This window comes from Sinocyclocheilus grahami, unplaced genomic scaffold (genome assembly GCF_001515645.1).
Source record: "Sinocyclocheilus grahami isolate Dianchi unplaced genomic scaffold, SAMN03320097.WGS_v1.1 scaffold5.1, whole genome shotgun sequence".
Classification (NCBI taxonomy): domain Eukaryota; kingdom Metazoa; phylum Chordata; class Actinopteri; order Cypriniformes; family Cyprinidae; genus Sinocyclocheilus; species Sinocyclocheilus grahami.
The window spans coordinates 112727-135938 of NW_015505184.1; the positions used below are offsets into that span (position 1 = coordinate 112727).

Consider the following 23212-nt stretch of genomic DNA (forward strand, 5'->3'; position numbering starts at 1 on the left):
TTTTTTTTTTTTTGTCTTTTTATTTTTGGTTGGGGGGGGTTTACTTAATTATTATTATTATTATTATTATTTTTTTTTTCTCTCTCTTTTCCCTTCTGTATTTCTTTCTTCCAAATTTATGCACACTCCACACTCCAGATCAGTAGGTGGCGGTAATGCACCTTTTTCGCTGGTTTGCCAAACCGCCATAAAACACCAGAAGAAGAAGAAGAAGAAGACAGCAGCAATAACAATGGCGTCGCATTTCAGCGGAGTGCTTCAGCTCACAGATCTGGATGATTTTATTACTCCGTCTCAGGTTTAATAGTTGTTTCTCCCTGTAACATTTAAAACAGACACATTACTGTCAGTTCAACGGATACACGGATGTAACATTGTGTAGATAACGATACAGTTTATAAAAGTGACATGTTTCTGATAAACCTTTTTGATAACATATTCAGCAGCAGGTATTTATAGGCTGCTGGCCCTTTAAACCGACTGCGCGGATTCAGTATAATGATGTAAATACTGTAAATGCTCATTATCAAGGACATTAGTTTAGTTAAAGCTCCCACGTCTGGGCCCACGTTATTTGCAAGGCCATATAATAACAGTGGCTGTGTCTCAAAACCTAGTGAGCTGCAGCTGCCTAAGTAAACTGCTGTATATAAAATGCATGTACACTTCAACCACATTGAAATGTATGCATGTCACTTCATTAGACAACAAAAATTCGAACCAAGTGATTTATTTCCAAAAAAGACATTACATCACATTGAAAGCAAAACAAGTTAGGTGTTGTATACTATTCAGAATGCATTTTCATCCACTAAAAGTTACACCACTTGTTTAAAAAGCATTGCTGATTACACTTGATCTTTTGTCATATCATTTGTCATCTAATGTGTATAGATATAACCTAAGTATTCAAAAACTGAATACTACTATTTAAAAGTTTGGGGGGCGGTAAGATTTGTATGACTTTGAAAAGTATTTTATGCTCAACAAGGATGCATTCATTTGATCAAAAATACAGGGAAAACATAAATATGATGAAATATTATTACAATTAAAAAGAACTGCTTTCTATTTGAATATATTTTAAAATGTAATTTATTCCTATGATGTTAAAGCTGAATTTTCAGCATCATTACGTCTTCGGTGTCACATGATCCTTCAGAAATCATTCTAATATGCTGATGTGGAGCTCAAGAAACATCTTATTATTATTAATGTTGAAAACAGTTGTGCTGCTTCATATTTTTGTGGAAAACAACATTTATTTCAAACAGAAATCTTTTGTAAGATTATTAATATCTTTACTGACGCTTGTGTTCCATGTTACGCTTCCTTGCTGAATAAAAATAGTAATTAACTAAAAGCAAAAAAACCTATTATACCGATATATAATTTCACTGTTGTTAATTTGCCCAATTTATCAGGAATGTGTGAAACCTGTAAAGGTGGAAAAGAAGCAGGGAAGATCCGTGGCTAAAATCCAGATAGAAGATGATGGCAGTTATTTTCAGGTCCATCGGGTGAGTACAAATGATGTGACTTTTATTTCGAGCCATGTGTGTATTTCATTTGGCAGATATGATAGATATAATGCATAAATGCTTGTTTCCCAGGATGGTCAAAGGCAAAAGTTGGAGAAAGCAAAGATTACTCTGAACGACTGTCTGGCTTGCAGTGGCTGCATCACGTCTGCTGAAAGCGTCCTGATCACCCAACAGAGTCATGAGGATCTGTTCCGTGTGCTACGGCAAAATAAGGTGCGCAGTACATTACTGCATTTAGTGTTTTACTCCCAATTAATAATTCACCTCAAACGTGTTTGTGTCTGTCAGCAGCAGGTCAGCAGTAGCGAGCAGAAGGTGGTGGTGGTGTCTGTCTCTCCTCAGTCGAGAGCCTCTCTAGCGGCACACTACGGTCTCAGCAGCAGCGAAGTGGCTCGTAGACTCACCAGCTTCCTGAAGAACTTGGGTGAGTTTGAGTCCGCGATTCATATGACCAGTCAAAGAAAGATGTCCTCCTGTGTGTATTGAGATCATGGAAACTCCATACCCATCTTTCAGGTGTCCATCACGTGTTTGATACCGGCTTCAGTCGCTCATTCAGCCTGTTAGAAAGCCAGAGGGAGTTTCTAGAGAGATTCAGTCGGAAGGAAGTAGACAAGAAGGCACTACCGATGCTGGCGTCTGCCTGTCCAGGTAGTTGCAATCAGTTTTTTATTTTCTGAAATGTTCTCAGTAGTGTGTTTTATGAAATGAGACTTTGTGATTGGTTTAGGCTGGATTTGCTATGCTGAGAAGACTCATGGTACGTCAGCACGACCCGCTCGCCCCAGCAGATGATGGGTTCTCTAGTCAAGGGCTGTTTCGCCTCGCAGAAGGTACTAAACAATCAACTTCTGTTCAGAGAGGGAGAAACGGCCCACAATCAGTGCTTAATTTGTAAATGAAACACTGCCGGATACAAATCAGCAGTTAAAAGGCGCCGTGACCGACACTGACAATACGACTTCAGTTTTCCCGGAACATTCAGTGACGTCACTAAACGCTGATGACACAACTATAAGAGCATCGTTCACAAGTTTCTGCATGGACCTAACTATACAGCCTAGGTTTTCAAACCCTGGGTCAAAAATGGGTCGCCAGGATGATTTAAGTTACATTAAAAATAACAAAATTTGTTTCCATAAAAATAAAATACAATCATAATCTATATAGAAAAGGTATAAATATGCGAAATATATCTGACATAAATAATTAACAGATATAAAACAGATTTGAGGCAAACAGGTTCACGGAAAGGAAAGATGACGGAACATGAATCCTGTTTGTTTGCTTAATTACAAAACACAAAAGTTATTTTTATTGCGAGTGTGCAAAAATAAAAGTAAAAATGTACATTTACATTTAGTCATTTAGCAGATGCTTTTATCCAAAGCGACTTACAAATGAGGACAATGGAAGCAATCAAAATCAACAAAAGAGTAATGAGCTTAACGTAGTACACGTAGCAATAAATAAAAAGAAAACAGGCCTAATAAATAAAAAGAAAACAGATAGAATAGAAAAATAATAGAGCAAGCTAGTGTTAGAGGCCTTTTTGCTTTTGTTAATTGTATAATAAATAAAAAGAAAAGAAATAGATAGAATACAAAAAGAATAGAGAAGCTATAGTTAGTTTTTTTTATTATTATTATTATTAACAGTTTGCGGGTTGTCTTACTCTTATCTGTATGACCAAAAATGGAGTAGGCTATTTAATGTGTCAGCTGTTTGATCGCGCCGGCGCCTCGCGCGCGCACACACCACATATTATAGCAATTCAAACTTGCCATCGCAGTCTGTTCATTAACAACAGTCAGCCAAACATATCAATTTAAAGAGTCCGTAGTATAACCGGTCTACAGCTGCTGTAATGCCAAGCGCATTTTTGCGCATGTGAAGAGTATGATTTTTTCCCGTCGATATATGCGAACGTGCATGAAGTCTGCATTATAAATAATAGTTTAACATTGAAATACATTGCGAATATGGAAGCATTGGATTTGTGCCGAATGAGAGAGGTACGACACACACCACATATTATAGCAATTGAAACTTGCCATCGCAGTCTGTTCATTAACAACAGTCAGCCAAACATATCAAATTAAAGAGTCCGTAGTATAACCGGTCTACAGCTGCTGTTATGCCAAGCACATTTTTGCGCATGTGAAGAGTATGATTTTTTCCGTCGATATATGCAAACGTGCATGAAGCCTAGTCTGCATTATAAATAATAGTTTAACATTGAACTACATTGCGAATATGGAAGCATTGGATTTGTGCCGAATGAGAGAGGTACGTGAGCCCAACGGTTCTGCATACCGTTACATTTCAATTATTTGTTTTGGACAGAGGGGGAACTAGGCTATGATTATAGTGTTTATAATGTTTATACATTATAATATTTCACTTTATTTTGTATTATTTCTGGTGTTATTACACTGGATTAAGCAGTAGAACCAATCAACGAGAGCGATTTTGAGAAAGCTGATTGGTCAATAATATGTTGAGGACCAATACATAATCTACAAATCATGCTCCACATACATCTACATAAACCCGCAATCGCTCTGTCTCGTATGCACGCACGCACTGTCACGATTTAATGCACTTGTTAATGCCGGATCTTTAAAAACAAATATCAGAACGCAAAAATCCAAAATCTAACATTTTCCGGAACAGGATCCGGCTCAAATTAAGCACTGCCCACAATGCTTTGTCTCGGCCCACAATGCAAAGTCTCACATTAAAAACATTTTTGAAGTATTTTAATACCTTGATTTGAATGTTGAAGGCCACATTAGAGACTGCTTTATGCTTTTATAGTTTGTATGTTTAAGTTGTGTTAATGTAGTTTAAATATATTGTTAATTTATTTGTTGTTTAAACTTATTATATACCTTTTTTGGTCTCTGACATGTTGTAGATGTAAAGCTTTTTGTTTTGCAGCTTGCACGAAGCTAATCGACTGTGAAACATACTTCTTTATTTGCATCAAATATTAACAAATATGTTACTGAGTGGCATGCAAATTTCATGCATTAACGGGAAGTCAGGTTTTATTAGGAATTATTCAAGTGAACAGTCAATAATCAAGCACCTAGAAATAAATTAAGAGCATTTTTTTATTAGTTTGATTTACAGGATATCATACAGATCAATCAGGGTGCAACCAGTTCCAATTTTTTTTTATTAAATTAGTAATTAAGTGTTTTTTTTTATTATAACACATTATTTGAATGATATTTGTTATTAAAATATATGTACATTTAAAAATATTATTTTATTTTATTTATTAAAAATAATATTTCATTAAAACAATATTTAATTAAATATTAATTAGATTTTTTCCCACACTTTTTTACATTTAAATGACAAATCAATGGCCAAAATGCATTTTGAATCATGGGATATATCAGTGCATTAGTACGATAGTCATACAATAGTATGAGATTTTCGTTCTCCATCTTTTGCTTTGGCAGGGTGTTTCACCACAGAAGATCTACCATGTGACCGTGATGCCCTGCTATGATAAGAAACTCGAGGCTTCCAGACCAGACTTCTACCTCAGCGAGTACGAGACCAGAGAGGTGGACTGCGTCATCACTTCAGGTGAGTGAATCTAAGAGGATTAAAATCATGAACTGAAGGAAAATGGGTAAGATTATAGTCATAAGAAGTAGACCTCATCTTCTCTGTGTCTGATTCATAGGTGAAGTTCTGAAGATGTTGGAAGAGGAGAATGTGTCTTTGAGGGATGTGGAAGTGGGACATTTAGACACGATGCAAGTTCTTCATGTTTGACAGTAAAACCCAGTTACCACTTATGAAATAGAGTTATATGTGTGGATTTGCAGGTGTGAATGTGGGTTTTAGGTTCAGTAACGTGTGTGGGGAGGAGCTGCTGGGTCACGCAGGAAGTGGATCTGGAGGATACCTTCACCACATCTACAAATATGCCGCCAAACAGCTGTTTAGGGTTGAAGTAGATGAACTCACTTACAAGACTATGAAGTACGTCTGAACTCAGCAATATTGTTACAAAGATCCCAGAACTGTGTTGTTTGTTCACCAGTGTTAAAGGGTTAGTTCACCCAAAAATGACAATTCTGTCATTAATTACTCACCCTCGTGCTGTTCGAAACCCGTAAGATCTTCGGAACACAATTTAAGATATTTTTGATGAAATCTGAGGGCTCTCTGACCCTCCCATAGACAGCAAGGTAACTACCACGTTCAAGGTCCAGAAAAGTACCAAAATGATCGACAAAGTAGTCCGTGTGACATCAGTGGTTCAACTGTAAAGTTACTAAGCTACGAGAATACTTTTTTGCGCAAAGAAAACAAAAATAACAACTTTATTCCCCATTTTCGTGTGGCGTCATTACGCCGGATCTGGGTCAGCACCGCCACACGCTCGCATCATGGTACTGTCGTGAACGTGCGTCCACAAGTGACGCAGTAAATAAAGTCGTTATTTTTGTTTTCTTTGCGCAAAAAAGTATTCTCGTAGCTTCGTAACTTTACAGTTGAACCACTGATGTCACACGGACTACTTTGTCGATCATCTTGGTACTTTTCTGGACCTTGAACGTAGTAGTTACCTTGCTGTCTATGGGAGGGTCAGAGAACCCTCAGATTTCATCAAAAATATCTTAAATTGTGTTCCAAAGATGAACGAAGGTCTTACGGGTTTGGAACAACACGAGGGTGAGTAATTAATGACAGAATTTTCATTTTTGGGTGAACTAACCCTTTAAAGAGTTTATGGTCAGTAGAGTTTCTTTTAAAGAAATTCAAACATTTATTTAGTAAGGTTGCATTAAATTAATCAAAATGATCAAAAGACTTTTACATTGTCACAAAAGATTTCTATTTCCAATAATAAAAATGCTGTTCTTTTAAACTTTCTATTCATTAAAGAATCCTGGGGGAAAAAAATCTATCAACTGTTTTCAGCATTTATAATAATAATGTTTCTTAAGTGCTAAATCAGCATATTAGAATGATTTCTGAAGGATCATGTGACACTGAAGACTGGAGTAATGATGCTGAAAATTCAGCTTTACATCAGAATTGACATACATTACAATTTATTTTAAATAATTAATAATTCAATAATTTTAAAATATATTCAAATAGAAAACAGTTATTTTTAAAATAGACAAATTTGATTGTAAATGGTAATAAGATTTCACAATATTTGTGTTTTTTTCTTTATTTTCAATCAAATAAACAGCCTTGGTGAGACATCTTTGGAAAAATATTTTAAAAAATCTCCAAAGACTCCAAACTTTTGAATGTTGGTTTATAGAATTATAAACTGGTTTTTAAATGTTAGAAATATTTACCATGGTTTTTGAGACAGACCGGGAAACCCTAGAAATATGAGAGTATTTTTTTTTTAAGGAAAAAGATTTTTTTTCATGGAAATTAGATTATGGAAGTCTTAGATTATGCTAATACATAATTCTATAGCCAATGTAATTTTTCCAGTTATGCTTAATTTTTCTAAAGTATTTCTTTGGCTAGAAATGACTAGAAAGTCATTTGTAATTTACTGATTTCTAAATTAAGAATTTCTTTATGAAATCATATTTAAAACCCACTTTAAAACGTGTTTTTTTTTTGGACTGGAAATTGGTCAGAAATTTGAGGAACCATGTAATATTATGGTATTCTTGAAAGTACATTAAAGCACCATAGTAAATTAATACAATAATCTTTCATGGCTTGTATTAAAATACCTTATTAACACCTGATAAATCACTCTACCACAGTACTGTTATTTTAAGGAATAATATGCATTGCTTGTCACGTTTTATTTATTTAAAAAGACTGATTTAACAAGTGTTTGTTCACCATAACATTTCCAGAAGTACCATGGTGCTACTATAGTTTATTGGTCACATCTTATGGTAGTGCCTCGGTACATTTTTGTAACTAACATTGTCTCTGTTTTTTTTGTTTGTTTGTTTTTTCAAAAGGAACAAAGACTTCCAGGAAGTCACTCTAGAGAAGGACGGTCAAGTTCTGCTGCAGTTTGCTGTCGTCTACGGCTTCAGGAACATTCAGAACCTGGTGCAGAAGCTGAAACGCGGAAAATCACTGTACCACTTTGTAGAAGTGATGGCATGTCCGTCAGGTCAGAAATTCAATTCAATTCAAGTTTATTTGTACAGCGCTTTTCACGATACAAAGCAACTTTACAGCAAATTAAGTTTCTACAATATTTAGTGGTAGCTTATCAGTGGTGACTGTCAGTTAATATACATATGGCAGAAATGTACGGAAAAATCAATTAAAGACTTAATCAAACAGATGATGAACACTATTAACAGCAATTATTATATGATGCAATCAAACTTATAGCAAAATGTCATAGTTCTGTATGTTGTTTCAGGGTTGGCATCATCTGAGGTCCTCTGAGAAATGACACCTCTAGTCCTTAAAAACCTTTTTGTGACATTTGTACATTTTCTGCAGCTTTGTGCAACCTACCTCTCAACACATGCCATATGATGCCTATATGTATGGGAAAAAATGTTGCAATCAGCATCACTGTAGGACAATTTTACTATTTAACTCTTTTAGAATTATATTTTGTAATTGTATGTTTTAATATATTTTTGTAATTATATTGTATAATTACATTCCTAATTATATATACAGTGGGGAAAAAAAGTATTTAGTCAGCCACCAATTGTGCAAGTTCTCCCACTTAAAAAGATGAGAGAGGCCTGTAATTTTCATCATAGGTATACCTCAACTATGAGAGACAAAATGAGAAAAAAAAATCCAGAAAATCACATTGTAGGATTTTTAAAGAATTAATTGGTAAATTCCTCGGTAAAATAAGTATTTGGTCACCTACAAACAAGCAAGATTTCTGGCTCTCACAGACCTGTAACTTCTTCTTTAAGAGGCTCCTCTGTCCTCCACTGGTTACCTGTATTAATGGCATCTGTTTGAACTTGTTATCAGTATAAAAGACACCTGTCCACAACCTCAAACAGTCACACTCCAAACTCCACCATGGCCAAGACCAAAGAGCTGTCAAAGGACACCAGAAACAAAATTGTAGACCTGCACCAGGCTGGGAAGACTGAATCTGCAATAGGTAAGCAGCTTGGCGTGAAGAAATCAACTTTTGGGAGCAATTATTAGAAAATGGAAGACACACAAGACCACTGATTCTGATCCCAAACTTTTGACCGGTAGTGTATATATTTGGATACTCTTGTGATACTATTCTCTTGAATTAAATCTACACTCAGACAATAATAGGATGGTGTTTCAGTGCTGTTTGGCAGCATTTTAAAATAATCGGATTCACTAACACTTCTAATTGTGTTCTACAGGATGTCTTAACGGTGGCGGTCAGCTTAAGCCTTCATCAGATCAAACTAACAAAGAGCTGCTGCAGCAGGTGGAGGAGTTGTACCGCGGTGAACGTCCCTCAGTGCCAGAGCAGGACTCACGAGTGGCTGAACTCTATCAGAGCTGGTTAGAGAGTGTGGGTGAGGAGAAAGCCAGACAGCTGCTGCACACACAGTACCACAGCATAGAAAAAAACACCAGTGGACTCAGTATAAAGTGGTGAGGAGCCACGAGACACTGATGAACTGTTTATGTTGTTTCTTTGCCAGTGTTTATCAAACCACTGAGCACATCTCTGTGTGTGAACTGTCTTTGACATGCATTTGACACTACACCAGCTCAACACTTATAGACATGTCATTAACAAATGTGATTATGTAGTAATATTTCCTGCAAATACGCTTCTATTAGGTATCTGCTGAAGAAAGTTGAGGTCAGACTACATATCAAACCAGCATTTATGTATTTTATAGCAGTAGACAATTTTTCTGTCCATGAATGTTGCCTTATTTTTTCTTTCTTTCATTTATTCATGAGTTTGTTTCTTTGAAAGCGTTGAATGCAAAATATGTTACTATGTAGTATGCACTGAAAATATTTTTTTCTTGTTTTTTTTAAATATCTTTTGATTTATGATAATAAAAATATGATTACATGTTGCCGAGCATATAATCATTCCATGAATGTAATTCTATTTATTGAGAAAATAAACTATAAATATATTTTACTCAAGTTTTTTTCCATATATTTGTGATGTTTACTTTATTTTTATAGGCATTTTGATTCAGGGCTTCTTAAAATAACCAAACAACATTACAACAAAAAAAAGTATTAAATTTTGAAGTATTAAATTAGTCCTGATATTAATAATGTGCACGGTACATCTTTTTCATTTGTGTGTGACATTTAAAACTGTAATTTGATACTTTGAATTATTATAATTGTTATGCATATTTTATGTAAATCTTTTGATAATAAAACAGGACAGTTGGATTTGAGAAAAACATTTATTTCGTAATGATATTTCCCCCCATTTTAAATACTTATTATACAATGAAAGGTTAGATTTTTGTGAATTTTTTAAATAAAAGTTCAAAAGGATTAACAATGCAGATTAATTTTCACAGCCTTCTTTGATCATATTTACCAAGGGTGCAGATATTTTTGGCCATGACTGTATGTATATATATGTGTGTGTGTGTGTGTGTATATATTTATATAATTATAAAGAATAAATAAATAACTATTAATATTTTTCATGCATTTTAATAATAATAGTTTTTCACATTTTTATTAGTTTTATCTTTGTGTGTTTTTTTTTTCTTTTTCCAACCAACATATTTTTTTTATCGTAATATTCGAAGTTAACCCATTTGTCAAAGATGGTGCAAGGTTTATATGATGTATAGTTAGGAGTTATTTCACATACCTCACTCTCATGAAGGGGTTAAATGTGAACTCATCAGCCAGTGTAGAGGGAATGGTTGGCTCTCCGTTATCGTATTTTTCCTAATCGGTGTAAGACAAGGTTATTCAAAAACCTGTGCTATGATAATTTTTGCAGCTAAAGTGAATACGAGTTCAAGAGGAGTTAAACACCTTAGCCCATGCTAACTTTTTCTGGATGACCTCATTATTTGGTTCAACATGCCGAGCAAACTTCAGATTATTGATGGTGTACTCATGACCACAGTACACACGCTGAAACACAAGAAGCAAATTGTAACTTAAGAACGTTACTTTAGATGACCTAAAACATCTATTTCTGTAACCGTGAAGATAGCATAGCATTCAATTGCATTTATTCCTTTAATAATAAATGGTGGAAATGTTACTGTCTCTGGAGGAAGACGGCCTAAAACCTCGATCAGGGCTTTATACATCTCATCAGCAGTACCCTCAAAAAACTTTCCACAGCCGGCCACGAACAGAGTATCGCCTGTTTATAATGTGAACATAACAAAAAACGACTGATTGTTAATACAGTCATACAGAAATTAATACTTTTATTCATTATGGGCGCATTCAATTGATCAAAAGTGACAGTAAAGACATTTATAATGTTACAAAATATTTATTTTTCAAAGAAATGCTGTTCTTCTAAACTTTCTATTCATCAAAGAATCCTGGAAAAAAAAAAAAAAGTATCATGGTTTCCACAAAATTATGAAGCAGCGCAACCGTTTTCATCATTGATAATAATCAGAAAGGTTTTTCGAGCAGGAAATTGTATCTGAAGGATTTCTGAAGGATCATGTGACACTGAAGACTGGAGTAATGATGCTGAAAATTCAGCTTTACATCACAGCAATAAATTACATTTTTACAATATATTCAAATAGAACACAGTTGTTTTAAATTGTAATAATATTTCACAATGTTTCTGTTTTTACTGTATTTTTTATCATTTAAATGCAGCCTTGGTGAGCAGAAGAGACTTTTTCAAAAACATAAGAAATGCAATCAATGCATCCCTTATTGTATTAAAGTTTTAATTTCTTAATTTTCATAAAAAAATTTAAAAAAACCTTACCTACTCAGTCCTTTTGATTGGTAGTGTATGTAAAATATGTCTTGCCTGTAAACACAGCTGGTGGTTCGGTGCTGTTTTCTTTTGTAACAAAATAGCAGATGTGACCGCTGGTGTGACATGGCGTGAACAAACACTTTACATTCAGGGAGCCCACCTGGAATAATAAAAAAAAAACATAAGAAAATAAGAACATTGACAAATCCTACCATCTTAAATGTGTCCAGCAGTATAAAATGGATGATTCTGATTGGCTAAGCTGCACTCAAATCCAATTTATGCACACATGTGATTATACAATACCATTCAGAAGTTTGGGGTCGGTAAGATTTTTTATGTTTTATAAAGAAGTCTCTTATGTTTATCAAGGCTATCATTACTCCAGTCTTCAGTGTCACATGATCCTTCAGAAATCATTCTAATATGCCGATTTGCTGCTCAAGAAACATTTCTGATTATTATTAATGTTGAAAACAGTTGTGCTGCTTCATATTTTTGTGGAAACCATGATCATTTATTTTCAAGATTCTTTGATGAATAGAAATTTAAAGGGGTCATATGATGCGATTTCAATTTTTCCTTTCTCTTTGGAGTGTTACAAGCTCTTGGTGCATAAAGAAGATCTGTAAAGTTGCAAAGACTAAAGTCTCAAATCCAAAGAGATATTCTTTATAAAAGTTAAGAGCCAACCACGCCTACCTAAAACGGCTCATTCTAACACGCCCCAACATACCTACGTCGCTCTGTGGGAAGATTTGCATAATGCCGCCCAAATGTTCACGCAAAGAAAGAAGGCGTAACTTTTATTCTTGCTGTAGTATTGTTGTTGCCGCCGCCATGTCCTGAAGGCGCTTCGTCATGCCTGGAGGTGATCCGTGGTGGTCGCTGAGGAAATACATCAACTTCGCGCTGTCAATCACCGGATCGGCTTTCTCCGTGGACGAATCGGAGTCCAGCCCGGGGTTGTCACATGTGGTGTTCGCAAGCCTCCTTCGTCGAATCCGTCGGCCACGCCGTTCTCAAGCCTGCCCGCCACCGCTCACTCTAGGCCGGTGTAGTGCCGAAATTTGCACCCTGCCAGATTATGCGAGGGGGTGCATAATCTGGCAGGGGTGCAGAATTCGGCACAACACCGGCCGTTCATCACTCTAGCCCGCCGTGTGTGATGCTGTGTGTTTCGTTGTGAAAACGCAAAACTGCTTTGTTTGGCCTTTCAAAGGAGGACACAACTAGAAATCAGTGGTTAAGTTGTATTTACAACACTGTTCCAGAACAGTTCAACCCAAATATTCAGATGTGTGCAGCGCATTTTATGGAGGATGAGGACTGTTTCCTGTGAGAGTAGCCTACAATGCCGGTGTCTGTTTCTATAAAGTGGGGCAGTTCCAACTTTGCAAGGACAGTCTGGCGCTTCTGACTCACAGCCTGTAAGTAGGTTTTTTTTATATTTAAAGGATTTGCCACTGATGATTCAAACGTGAGTTTTGAGCAGTGTAGAGTAGCGCTTGTTGTTTGTCGTTTCTCCAGACATGGTTTTATGTTTACGCAGCGCGATACGCAATGGGTAAAAAGACAGTATAAGTCATTATAATCAGTAATTATGTCCCCACTGGATGCAACAAATCATAAACACATTTCATTACACCAAATACACAAAATAATGTTCTTTTGAGCAACATCATATGACCCCTTTAAAAGAACAGAATTTATTTGAAATATAAGTATTTTGTAACATTAATAATGTCTTTCCTGTCACTTTTGATCAATTTAATGCATCCTTGCTGAATGAAAATATGAATCATAAAAAAAAAAAAAATCATACTGACCCCAAACGTTTGATCAATAGCATGTACGGTGGTGCTTGAAAGTTTGTGAACCCTTCAGAATTTTCTATATTTCTGCATAAATATAACCAAAAACATCATCAGATGTTTTTTTTTTAATCTGCCATATGCCTTGTGCTTTTATATATATATATATATATATATTTTTTTTTTTTACATTTGACCTTATTTGTATATTTGTATAGTTGTATTTTGTATTTAATCTGTATTTATGTTATCTGTATGCACCCAAGGGTCTGAGAGTAACGCAATTTCAATTCTCTGTGTGTATGTCCTGTACATGTGGAAGAATTGACAATAAAGCAGACTTGACTTGACTTGACTTGACTTCACACAAGTCCTGAATGTAGACAAAGAGAAGCCAATCAAACAAATGAGACAAAAATATTTTCTTTCCAATTGAAATTGAAACGGAAAAACAGTTGATAGGAGGAAACCCACCAACATCACAGAGTTGAAGCATTCTGTACTGAGGAATGGGCTAAAATTCCTACAAGCCGTTGTGCAGGACTGATATTTCACATACTTTTGCCACTCACAGATCTGTAATATTGGATAATTTTTCTCAATAAATAAATGACAAAGCATATATGTGACCCTGGACCACAAAACCAGTCATACGGATAAAAAAAATTTTTAATTGAGATTTATACATTATTATTATTATTACAATAAATAAGCTTTCCATTGATGTATGATTTGTTAGGATAGGACAATATCTAGCTGAGATACAACTATTTGAAAATCTGGAATCTGAGGGTGCAAAAAAAATCTAAATATTGAGAAAATCTCCTTTAAAGCTGTCCAAATGAAGTTCTTAGCAATGCATATTACTAATCAAAAATTAAGTTTTGATATATTTACAGTAGGAAATTTACAAAATATCTTCATGGAACATGTAAAGATCTTCATGGATCTTTACTTAATATCCTAATGATTTTTGGCATAAAAGAAAAATCTATAATTTTGACCCATACAATGTATTTTTGGCTATTGCTACAAATATACCCCAGAGACTTAAGACTGGTTTTGTGCTGCAGGGTCACATATGTTTGTCTCATTTGTTTGATTGGCTTCTCGGTATACTTTCAGAACTTGTGTGAAACATCTGATGACCTTCTGGGTAATTTATCTGCAGAAATATAGAAAATTCTGAAGGGTTCACAAGCAGCACTGTATTATGTAAATCAGACTTACTTTGAAAGTGTTGTGGTGTGTGACTTTCTGAGTTAAAGCTCCCACTCTGTCATCTCCCCCATAAACTGTCAGTCCTGGCATGAGCTTTACCAGTTTTTCATTACCTCCTGCATGATCCCTGGAAGTTATAAAACATCAAATCTTTTTTCCCACTCAAATTTTGTCATATCAGAGCATATAGGCTACACACACAAACACATATATACATATATATATATATATATATATTCCAAGTCTAACTCACCAGTGATGGTGAGTTGTCAGGACGGTTTTGAGCTTCACACCATGCTTTTTGACCGCATCTACAACCTGAGACAGATGACAATTATGAATCCATGGTATACAGTCTGTAATATGTGATGCGCACAGTGAAGTATTGTTACTTTCTGAGGCTCTACTGGATCGACTATGGCTGCTTCCTTCGTGTCTTCATCGATGAGGAGGTACATGTAGTTGTCGGTGAGAGCAGGCAGCAGTTCTACCTTCATGTCTGTCTGTTCCACCAGAGATGACTTCCTAAGAGCGGAGTGAAACAAGCCTGTGGGAACTATGAAACAGAGATTCACGATCAGTAAATGTTCCAGCGTGAGTAATAGATTTACATCATTTTAGACTGCATGAAAAACATACCATGGTTACCATAATTTCCACCAAAATACTTCAGTCACTACAATTTTTTGTTACTGTACAACAAATTTTTTATGTTTTTCTAGCTGGTAAAAGCTGGTTATTTACGGTCATAAGTTGGTTAAGTCTACCTTGTTTCAATATTTGGGGAACTGGTTCAGCTCACTATCCATGTTCCAAAAGTGGTTCACTAGTTTTAATATTTTAGCCTGGTATGACCAGTGATAAACGCAATTGAAACAAATGACAACTACAATAAGTAACAATTACTGTAGCAAATGTAGTATTTTGATGGAAACTATAAACATGATATATTTTCGAAAGTTTTGATCTATACTACCGTTAATAAAAACAAATGTTTTTAAAATTAGTCTCTTATGTGCACCATGACTGCATTTATTTGATCAAATATACAGTAAAATCAGTAATATTGTGAAATATTATTACAATTTCGGATAACTGATGATCTGAGGATACTTACGATACCATTCAAATATGTTTGAATAAATTCAAACATAAATTTCTTATTTAATTATCATCACTGTTGAAAACAGTTGTGCTGCTTAATATTTTTGTGGAAACTGTGGTGATGATTATTTGTTTAAAAATCATCTGCATGCACAATTGTGCCCACTAGTGTGCATTTTAAATCTTACCATCATAAAATTTAGGGATCAATTCATAATCGGCCTAATTGATCTCTGGAAAATACATATCTATTATGCTCAAAGTTTTGATGCTGGGTCATTCGCTCTATATTGCATCTATGCAATACTGTAAACGATAATGCATTATCGCAATACATTTAGTCATTTAGCAGACGCTTTTATCCAAAGCGACTTACAAATGAGAACAATAAAAGCAGACAAAACTAACACAAGAGCAACAATATATAAGTGCAAATGCACGCCTAATAACACCACACAAGTGAGAATTAAGAAATGTTTGATAAATGGTTTTGCAACTTTCGAGCACAATGCAAGACAAACAGAAAGCATATTACGTCCCTCCTAACGCGCGACATGTTGCATTCAATATATTATACGATCACTGTAATCGTGCAAGCAACATTGTATGCTCGCTAAAGTATGTCAACAGCTAGGATGATATAACTCGACTCCGTATAAGGAACAACTCTTATACTAAATCATAATCAAAATATTGACTCCAAAGCTTCTGTGACAGCGCTGACATGTGGTTACATATCCATAAATAAGCCCTTCTGGTCATGCGCGAGACGAGATGCTCGTGTAAACATACCGAATTTATGCGAGACAGCTCCGAGAACACCGAGAGTGCAGGCACCCACCGCCAGTGACCTGAACCACATATCAGGACTTCAGCTGTCTGATATCGCAGTCAGCACAGGGAGGAAGCAGAAAGTCTGGTTTAGCGTGCTAATCAGCCCACTTTTTAACTTTGACCCCGCGTTTAACCAATCCGAGTCGGAGGAGTGTCGCGCGTGCTGCCGTAATCCACGCTGTACTTGACGTCGGGCTTGGCTTTTAAATTATTATTATTATTAATGTTTTTTTAATTTTTTTTATTCCAGAATATCATCAATACAGTGAAGTACAAGCTAACTACAGTAAGCGGTTAAACGGTTACAAAAATAAAAATTAGAACAAAAGACAAAAATTAAATATTTGTACATATTTTATGTCACAAATAGATCAATAATACATATTAAGGAAATTCATTTTAAAAGTATTATTAATATTCATAACTCACATATATGATATAAATGTCTCTTTCACATTTCTCACCAGCTTTGACTATTTTTAGTTTGTTTGTTTGTTTTTCCTAAAAAGGTTTTTGTTGATGGCCTTGCCGAATAACGAAATGGAAAAGTAAATCGAAATAATCTTTATAAATCGATCTTTCATTATTATTATTGTTGTTATTATTATTATTAAACACTTGCTTAGAAAATATTTGTACATATTTTATGTCACAAATAGATCAATAATACATATTAAGGAAATTCATTTTAAAAGTATTATTAATATTCATAACTCACATATATGATATAAATGTCTCTTTCACATTTCTCACCAGCTTTGACTATTTTTAGTTTGTTTGTTTGTTTTTCCTAAAAAGGTTTTTGTTGATGGGCTTGCCGAATAACGAAATGGAAAAGTAAATCGAAATAATCTTTATAAATCGACCTTTCATTATTATTATTGTTGTTATTATTATTATTAAACACTTGCTTAGGGTATACAAAAGTGAAAAAACATATGCCAAGGAAAAGAGCCAGTGGTTCAAGGATGGCCAAACAATACATAGCAATTAAAATTCAGAAGAGAGAGAGAGAGAGAGAGAGAGAGAGAGAGAGAGAGAATCATAATAATAATAATAATAAATAAATAATAAAAATTTGACAACAACAAAAAATCAATTATATTAAAAATAAATAAATAGAAAAAAATTAAACAGATCACATAACAATAAACATAACAATCTTTACAAAACATAAAAATGATACAAAAACACCAAAAAGTGAGCATACATTCAAAGTTTTAGTTGCCTTTTTGTTACAGGAGGTAGACAAGGATTTAATATAGACCTTACTATGTTCTATAAAGTGAGAAAATTGGGAGGTGACTTTCATCATCTTGCATTTGTGAATAAAATATTTATATAAGCAAAAATATAAGCAAAATAATTAGGTAGCAAAGAAAGTAAACATTTTCATATTGCTCCTCAAAAGTGAAAAATCCAAACAAAATATCTCTAGAAAAGACCAAAGTCATCATGTTTGAAGTTTACAATGAACTGTTTTTCAAAAGTCTTGCCGAAGTTTTCTGGTATGAACACAACGCCAAAAAAGAAGTCACAGAAAGTACAGTTCACATGAAATATTCAATGACGCAGCGTTCGCTATAGGGCGGATTTCAAGAACGTTAGCGAGAACTAATTAATATTCAATGACGCAGCGTTCGCTATAGGGCGGATTTCAAGAACGTTAGCGAGAACTAATTAATATTCAATGACGCAGCGTTCGCTATAGGGCGGATTTCAAGAACGTTAGCGAGAACTAATTAATATTCAATAACGTAAGCCTTCTCTGTAGTAGGAATCTGAATTTCGCTTTCGGGTCGGTAGTTGTGGTGAACGGCTTCAAAATGAATGATGTCTTTTGGACTTAATTCCACACAATCGTATCAGTTTCTTGTTCGATTTGTTTGCATTATGTAACTAGAGTTACATAATTCGCACTGTACTAACGGGTCTGCCCGCCCTTCGTTGTCGAGCGACCAAAGGTCATTTTATCTCCGGTTGCAGGTCTCGCTGCCTGGTGTTGAACTCCAAAATGAGCGCAAGGAATATTGCCCGCTTTTGGGAATGGGGAAGGAAAATTATATGCGTCGGGAGAAACTATGCAGATCACGCCATCGAGCTCAAAAATGCAATTCCCAGCGAACCTGTGCTTTTCCTGAAGCCCCCGTCTGCTTACGTTAGGGAAGGGTCTCCTATCCTGCTGCCCTTCTACACCAGCAACCTCCACCATGAAGTTGAGCTGGGGGTGGTGATTGGTAAAGGAGGAACTGCTATTCCTCAATCTTCAGCCATGGAGCATGTGGCTGGATATGTGTTATGCCTTGACATGACAGCTCGGGACATTCAGGACGAATGCAAGTCCAAAGGTCTTCCATGGACCCTGGCCAAAGCTTTCAACACCTCATGCCCCATCAGTGACTTTATTCCCAAGGAGAAGATCCCCAACCCGGGGAGCATCAATCTGTGGTTGAAAGTGAACGATATCGTGAAGCAGAATGGAAGCACATCCCAGATGATCTTTTCCATCCCGTATCTCATAAACTACATCAGCGAGATCATCTCTTTGGAAGAAGGTGATCTCATTCTCACTGGGACCCCTAAAGGAGTGTCAAGTGTCCAGGAACAAGATGAACTTCAAGCTGGGATTGATGGCATTGTGACCATGACGTTTAAAGTTGATCGAAAAAGTTGATTTGAGCTAGAATTAAAGACAGTTTGCTGCAAAGCACAACCATTGTGATTGTCGATAATGCAAATACAAATGTAAGATAGCGACGCAATGATTTTAGAATCACTAGAATGGGAAACATTGTATAATGTTTGATCTTTTCTGAAAATAAAATAATTTTTAATGCGTCTGACTACATCATATTTTGAGGCCATCTTATGCCATTCTATTTCTGCAAAATTATGACGTGACGTGACGTGTGGCCAAGTATGGTGACCCATACTCGGAATTAGTGCTCTGCATTTACCCATCCAAAGTGCACACACACAGCAGTGAACACACCCACACCGTGAACACACACCCGGAGCAGTGGGCAGCCATTTATGCTGCGGCGCCCGGGGAGCAGTTGGGGGTTCGGTGCCTTGCTCAAGGGCACCTCAGTCGTGGTATTGAAGGTGGGAGAGAGCGCTGTACATTCAGGTCATTTTATCTCCGGTTGCAGGTCTCGCTGCCTGGTGTTGAACTCCAAAATGAGCGCAAGGAATATTGCCCGCTTTTGGGAATGGGGAAGGAAAATTATATGCGTCGGGAGAAACTATGCAGATCACGCCATCGAGCTCAAAAATGCCATTCCCAGCGAACCTGTGCTTTTCCTGAAGCCCCCGTCTGCTTACGTTAGGGAAGGGTCTCCTATCCTGCTGCCCTTCTACACCAGCAACCTCCACCATGAAGTTGAGCTGGGGGTGGTGATTGGTAAAGGAGGAACTGCTATTCCTCAATCTTCAGCCATGGAGCATGTGGCTGGATATGTGTTATGCCTTGACATGACAGCTCGGGACATTCAGGACGAATGCAAGTCCAAAGGTCTTCCATGGACCCTGGCCAAAGCTTTCAACACCTCATGCCCCATCAGTGACTTTATTCCCAAGGAGAAGATCCCCAACCCGGGGAGCATCAATCTGTGGTTGAAAGTGAACGATATCGTGAAGCAGAATGGAAGCACATCCCAGATTATCTTTTCCATCCCGTATCTCATAAACTACATCAGCGAGATCATCTCTTTGGAAGAAGGTGATCTCATTCTCACTGGGACCCCTAAAGGAGTGTCAAGTGTCCAGGAGCAAGATGAACTTCAAGCTGGGATTGATGGCATTGTGACCATGACGTTTAAAGTTGATCGAAAAAGTTGATTTGAGCTAGAATTAAAGACAGTTTGCTGCAAAGCACAACCATTGTGATTGTCGATAATGCAAATACAAATGTAAGATAGCGACGCAATGATTTTAGAATCACTAGAATGGGAAACATTGTATAATGTTTGATCTTTTCTGAAAATAAAATTATTTTTAATGCGTCTGACTACATCATATTTTGAGGCCATCTTATGCCATTCTATTTCTGCAAAATTATGACGTGACGTGACGTGTGGCCAAGTATGGTGACCCATACTCGGAATTAGTGCTCTGCATTTACCCATCCAAAGTGCACACACACAGCAGTGAACACACACACACCGTGAACACACACCCGGAGCAGTGGGCAGCCATTTATGCTGCGGCGCCCGGGGAGCAGTTGGGGGTTCGGTGCCTTGCTCAAGGGCACCTCAGTCGTGGTATTGAAGGTGGGAGAGAGCGCTGTACATTCACTCCCCCACCCTACAATTCCTGCCGGACCTGAGACTCGAACTCGCAACCTTTGGGTTACGAGTCCGACTCTCTAACCATTAGGCCACGATTTACCCCCCAGCACAATTAATTATGAAACTTTATAATTTGAAACTTTACAATCAGTATAATCATATGTAAATTTCAAATATCTAACTATATATGTATTGTTGTCTTTTTTATCATGTTCATGTCACCTTCAAGGTATTTTATACCATGTAAAATACTATTTTAGTATTTTTATACTCTTTATAGTGTATATTAATTTTTTCAGTCTTCATTCTAATTTTACTCAAGGCTTTAGGAATTGTATGTGCTTTTGTCTTTTTTTTTTATTTTGTTTTTTATTTCTGTTAAACTGATTTATTTTTATTTCACTTTTAATGATTTTTAGAACTTCAGCTTTTTCAACTAAACTTTTAGTTGACAAGGTTAATTTCTAACATTTTTATAGTTTAAGCTTTTCATCTAATGTTTCTATTTTATTTATTTCAATTAACAAAAATTATTTGTAATAGTTTGTTAATAACACTCCAAGGAAATATTAATATGAAATATTTAATTTGATTAATCAGTCTGCATATCATGTAACTATTTAATTTAATGGAAATATATAAATCAATATAACTCTATATATAATTGACCCCTTTTCTTTCTTTTTTTACCTCAAATGGCTCATTCTAGTATTCTAGATGAAACTATTGGTATATTGATGAAGAGGAATGAAATGTGGTTTTGTAACTTAACCCAGCATTTTTTAGAGTGTTTTTTTTTTTTAAAGAAATTAATAGTCAGCAAGGATGCATTAAATACAAAATATTTCAAATAATACAACTGTTTCCAACATTGATAATAATAAAAACTGTTTCTTGAGCAGCAAATCAGCATATTAGAATGATTTCTGAAGGATCATGTGACACTGAAGACTGGAGTAATGATGCTGAAAATTCAGCTTTGCATCACAGGAATAAATTACATTTTAAAATATATTATAATAGAAAACAGTTATTTTAAATCGTAATAATATTCAAAATATTACTGTATTTTTTATATAATAAACGCAGCCTTGGTGAACATAATAATAGACTTCTTTCAAAAACATTAAAACATCTTACTGACCCCAGACTTTTGAACAGTATAGTGTATATTGTGCATCTTATAAAAGAACTGCATAGTTGTGTGTGTTGAATGGTAGCAGCAGTTACTGGGAGTACGCTTCTTCGTGTTTCCAATGAGGTTGTACACATCATCGCTCTGAATGCTCCTCTGTGGGCTTTTCATCAGAACCTTTCATACACCATCCACACAGGAAACACATCAGATCTTCTCCATACACGCTTCCTGAAACATCCTCACGTGCTTATCTAGCTCTACTGCTGTTCATTCTTGACTGTGAAAGAAAGCAAGAGGGTTGTGCAACATGTCAAATGTATTAAAAGACATACAGAAGTAGAAATCAATTGCTTACCTTATGAAATATAGCATAGATCATGTTTACAGCCATTAGTGTAGAAATTCAGATAATTCTGAATTTAAATATTTAATTTAATTGTATCAATCTTATTTTAAAATGTAATATACTTGTATTGTTTGTTGTGCATACCTTTAGGAATGAACTTCATAGAGCTGCTGAATATTCAGAAGCGCGAGAGGCCGTGTTTGGGTCCGTCATTCACGAACTCATGGCCAAGGCCATTTCCACACTTACCACATTTAACCTGTATAAGACGATACAGAATTAATTGTTCACATTCTCTACTTGCTCACCAATGGATCCTCTGCAGTGAATGGGTGCCGTCAGAATGAGAGTCCAAACTGTTGCTAAACGCTAAATTACCCCAAATCTGTTCTGATGAAGAAACAAACTCATCTGCATCTTGGATGGCATGAGGGTGAGTAAATGATCAGCAATTTTTCGTTTTGGGATGAACTATTCCTATAAGCACTTGAAATTTTCAAAAAAGTTTCACCTTATAAGCGCCCCGTCTCTCCTCGTGTTTAGACACACTGTTTTCGTGGATGGTTTCTGTGAAGGCTGGCCAGGGTGATGAATGCTCATATTTGGACCTGCTGGAGAACAGCTCATGTCCACATTTGGCACAAACATACATGCCTGCAGGAGAAACACACTGTAAGTCTCAGACAGAATCCCACTGGTAATATAAAATATTCTGGATCTTATTTTAAACAGTTACTAATTTGCCAAAAAGTCATTAATACTACTATTCAACTACATTCTCTTGACAAATTAAAGTAAAAACTGTTGATGATCACTGAGAAGTAAAGATGAAGAAAAGCAATTTTTTTTTCAAAGTTTATTCAAGTGTGCTATTAGTATACTTTTTTTAAACTAAAAATAGGAAAGTATACTTTTAATCTACTTTTTATGTACTTCTCAGAAATGGGCTTTATGTACTTCTCAGAAATATACTTAAAATTACATTTAAGTATACTTGACTTATACTAAATATATTTTAGCT

General features: G+C 35.7%; 4 protein-coding genes and 1 pseudogene across 4 annotated transcripts; 3 read left to right on the forward strand and 2 right to left on the reverse strand.

The window, feature by feature from the left end:
* The first annotated feature begins 98 nt into the window (after window positions 1-98).
* Window positions 99-9501, forward strand: LOC107583598 (cytosolic Fe-S cluster assembly factor narfl-like). Its single transcript, XM_016269881.1, is given in 12 exon segments — window positions 99-298; window positions 1425-1520; window positions 1614-1757; window positions 1836-1968; window positions 2061-2195; window positions 2275-2301; window positions 2304-2377; window positions 5021-5150; window positions 5251-5323; window positions 5415-5552; window positions 7526-7683; window positions 8900-9501. Coding segments are annotated over 12 exon segments (1530 nt in total). The 5' UTR covers window positions 99-118; the 3' UTR covers window positions 9142-9501.
* Window positions 9502-10299: 798 nt separating this feature from the next.
* hagh (hydroxyacylglutathione hydrolase) lies at window positions 10300-16508 on the reverse strand. Its single transcript, XM_016273447.1, has 8 exons — window positions 16377-16508; window positions 14873-15036; window positions 14734-14798; window positions 14490-14607; window positions 11497-11605; window positions 10754-10857; window positions 10518-10619; window positions 10300-10427 (listed from the first exon to the last, which is right to left on the reverse strand). The coding sequence occupies exons 1-8, from the start codon at window positions 16444-16446 to the stop codon at window positions 10335-10337; spliced, it is 825 nt and encodes a 274-aa protein (XP_016128933.1). The 5' UTR covers window positions 16447-16508; the 3' UTR covers window positions 10300-10334.
* Window positions 16509-18187: 1679 nt separating this feature from the next.
* Window positions 18188-20408, forward strand: LOC107586183 (acylpyruvase FAHD1, mitochondrial-like). The gene is made up of 2 exons (XM_016273456.1): window positions 18188-18382; window positions 19549-20408. The coding sequence occupies exon 2, from the start codon at window positions 19599-19601 to the stop codon at window positions 20256-20258; it is 660 nt and encodes a 219-aa protein (XP_016128942.1). The 5' UTR covers window positions 18188-18382; window positions 19549-19598; the 3' UTR covers window positions 20259-20408.
* Window positions 18372-19236, forward strand: LOC107586194 (acylpyruvase FAHD1, mitochondrial-like). Its single transcript, XM_016273463.1, has one exon. The coding sequence runs from the start codon at window positions 18433-18435 to the stop codon at window positions 19090-19092; it is 660 nt and encodes a 219-aa protein (XP_016128949.1). The 5' UTR covers window positions 18372-18432; the 3' UTR covers window positions 19093-19236.
* Window positions 20409-21833: 1425 nt separating the features above from the next.
* Window positions 21834-22843, reverse strand: LOC107586205 (methionine-R-sulfoxide reductase B1-A-like; annotated as a pseudogene).
* Between the last annotated feature and the right edge of the window lie 369 nt (window positions 22844-23212).